Raw genomic sequence first — 2,210 nt, forward strand, 5'->3', positions numbered from 1 at the left:
TGGCTTAACAAGAAATAATGGTTTCAACAATTTTTACAGAAGCAATCATTCCTGCTCTTGTCTTATTTCCTTGCCATCTTCTCTCACAAATAACAAATCTAATAGTCACATAACTTATTTAATTAAAAGTTTGAGAATTCTTTAAAAAACATAAACACACACACCACTTAGCTCCTTGTGGTGTATGATAATTTGACTGAGGCAGAGAACAGAAATCTGGTTCAACTTAAGATTCTAAATTGAACTTTGATGATAGGTTGAGAGAGTGTGCGGTAGTAAGAGGGCAAAGACAAATAAAGAGGGCAGTTCACAGACCCAGCGCTGGAAACCAACCCAAAGCCCAGGGGAGTCCTGAATGGAGACAGAGGAGCAGCAGGCAGCAGCCTGGGGTGATGCAGCGAGCCCTTGGCATGTGAAAGTTGTCTGGCAGAGTCAGAATAAAGATGGGAGCGGAACCTCTCACACTAGGCTCTGAATTTTCTATCCTTTACCCACATGTCTGTTTACATAAAAGGGGAGAGCATAATGGGGACAACAGGAAAGGAGAAAGCAAATCTGTTCAAATGGTACACTTGTAATCCTGCTCCCCCAAAGCTTGAACCATGCAGGGTCAGTAGGTGGAGATCAGACATCACATTCATCCTTTAGGACAGTCTGAATCTCTTTTAAACCAAGACCAAAAATGTTCATCTGATTATTCTGGAAAAGAATGATGGATCTAGGGGATAAGCACCAAGATTAATGAGATACTAAAAACAGGGCCAGAGGATAGCAGAAGAAGTTCCTCATCACCCTCTGACAACACGAATTTTAAAATACCAATGCCGTTCCTCAGCAGCAGGCCCACAGTCAGGTACTGGACTTTTTCTAAATTGATTTGGGTGTTTAATGGTATCAAGTCAATCCATTTTTCTTCAAAGGTGGATGCTAGGAAGATTTTCTCAATGATCTATGTACCTCTACAGATGTAGGCTGGCCCTGGGACTACTCCTGGTTGAAGTCTTAGGTTTGAGGTAGTTAACCTTTAATAGGGACAGCTACCATTCCAGGACAGGCTCTGTTCATCTAAGTGACATGCTACAATTTTCCCACCACCATCATGTAGATATTTCAATACACATGTAGATATGTATACCTATATTTATATATAAATATAATATCTATACAAGCCTGATAGAAGACATTATTAGTAGAAAGCAATTGTTTTTTATAATAGGACTAAGAGGAGCAAGATGTTTTGAGTGGAGAGATGAACAAAGAGCAACTAATCTTGAAGCCACCTTCTCTTGGTTTTAACATCAACTTTTGTTTCTACTACCTTGGAGGAGAGGATTTGCCTGTTATCAGCAGGCCACAGACCACCTGTGCTTATAACATAAGGTCTTAACTATTTATCTATTAATAGAAGATAATATTGAATGAGTCCTGAGTGCCATCTTTGTGCTAAGTCCCTATGACCTGAAAAGCCCCAGTCTTCACAGTAATCCAGTGGGTCTCAACCTTCCTAATGCCGCAACCCCTTAATACAGTTCCTCATGTTGTGGTGACCCTCAACCATAAAATTATTTTTGTTGCTACTCTATAACTGTAATTTTGCTACTGTTATGAATCGTAATGTAAATATCTGATATGCAGGATGTATTTTCATTGTTACAAATTGAACATAAAGCATAGTGATTAATCACAAAAACAATATGTAATTATATATTATGAAATATTTATTTCTAATTACAAATAAATGAAATTTGTCTTGAAGCATGGTGTAGCATGGGTAACAGTCTTAATATAACAACAGTAAACTACACTGCTACATTTTGCGACAGTATGCGTAAAAAGCCAATGTCAGTGCGAAGGTTGAGATTGCTTCTTTCTCACAAGATCAGAAATTCTCGGGGCAGTCTTTGCAAGAGCACAACGAAGATCACCTTCACAAGTCTACTTCTGTATTTAGACTTGATAACCAACAAGCTGGAAAACCCTGTTTCACAAAGATATGTTGTTGGAAATGGAAGAAGAAGATGCAATACTGTCTCAGACACAACAGGATATGACTGCAAACACTTGATCCAGAATTTTGTAACTGGCATTGTAGAGAAATCAGTTCTCGCTGCATCGTTGTTAATAAGTTCAATGAACTCCTCTTGTGCTGTCTCAGAAACATCTTCAACTTTGACTGTGAATGGGCTTCTGGCAAGTGCAAATGGGGTGTC

At 38.8% G+C, this 2,210-nt stretch overlaps 1 protein-coding gene across 1 annotated transcript in view; it reads right to left on the bottom strand.

Annotated features, from left to right (window-relative positions):
• Window positions 1-624: 624 nt before the first annotated feature.
• LOC109388167 (zinc finger BED domain-containing protein 5-like) overlaps window positions 625-2,210 on the bottom strand; it is a gene marked incomplete at its 5' end in the record, with an annotated part of 2,971 nt that continues 1,385 nt past the window's right edge. Inside the window, one exon of the mRNA XM_019652667.1 lies at window positions 625-699. Within this exon, the coding sequence (XP_019508212.1) occupies window positions 625-699 (75 nt within the window). The remainder of the gene's footprint in view (window positions 700-2,210) is intronic.

Source organism: Hipposideros armiger, unplaced genomic scaffold (assembly GCF_001890085.2).
Source record: "Hipposideros armiger isolate ML-2016 unplaced genomic scaffold, ASM189008v1 scaffold_184, whole genome shotgun sequence".
Taxonomy (NCBI): Eukaryota; Metazoa; Chordata; class Mammalia; order Chiroptera; family Hipposideridae; genus Hipposideros; species Hipposideros armiger.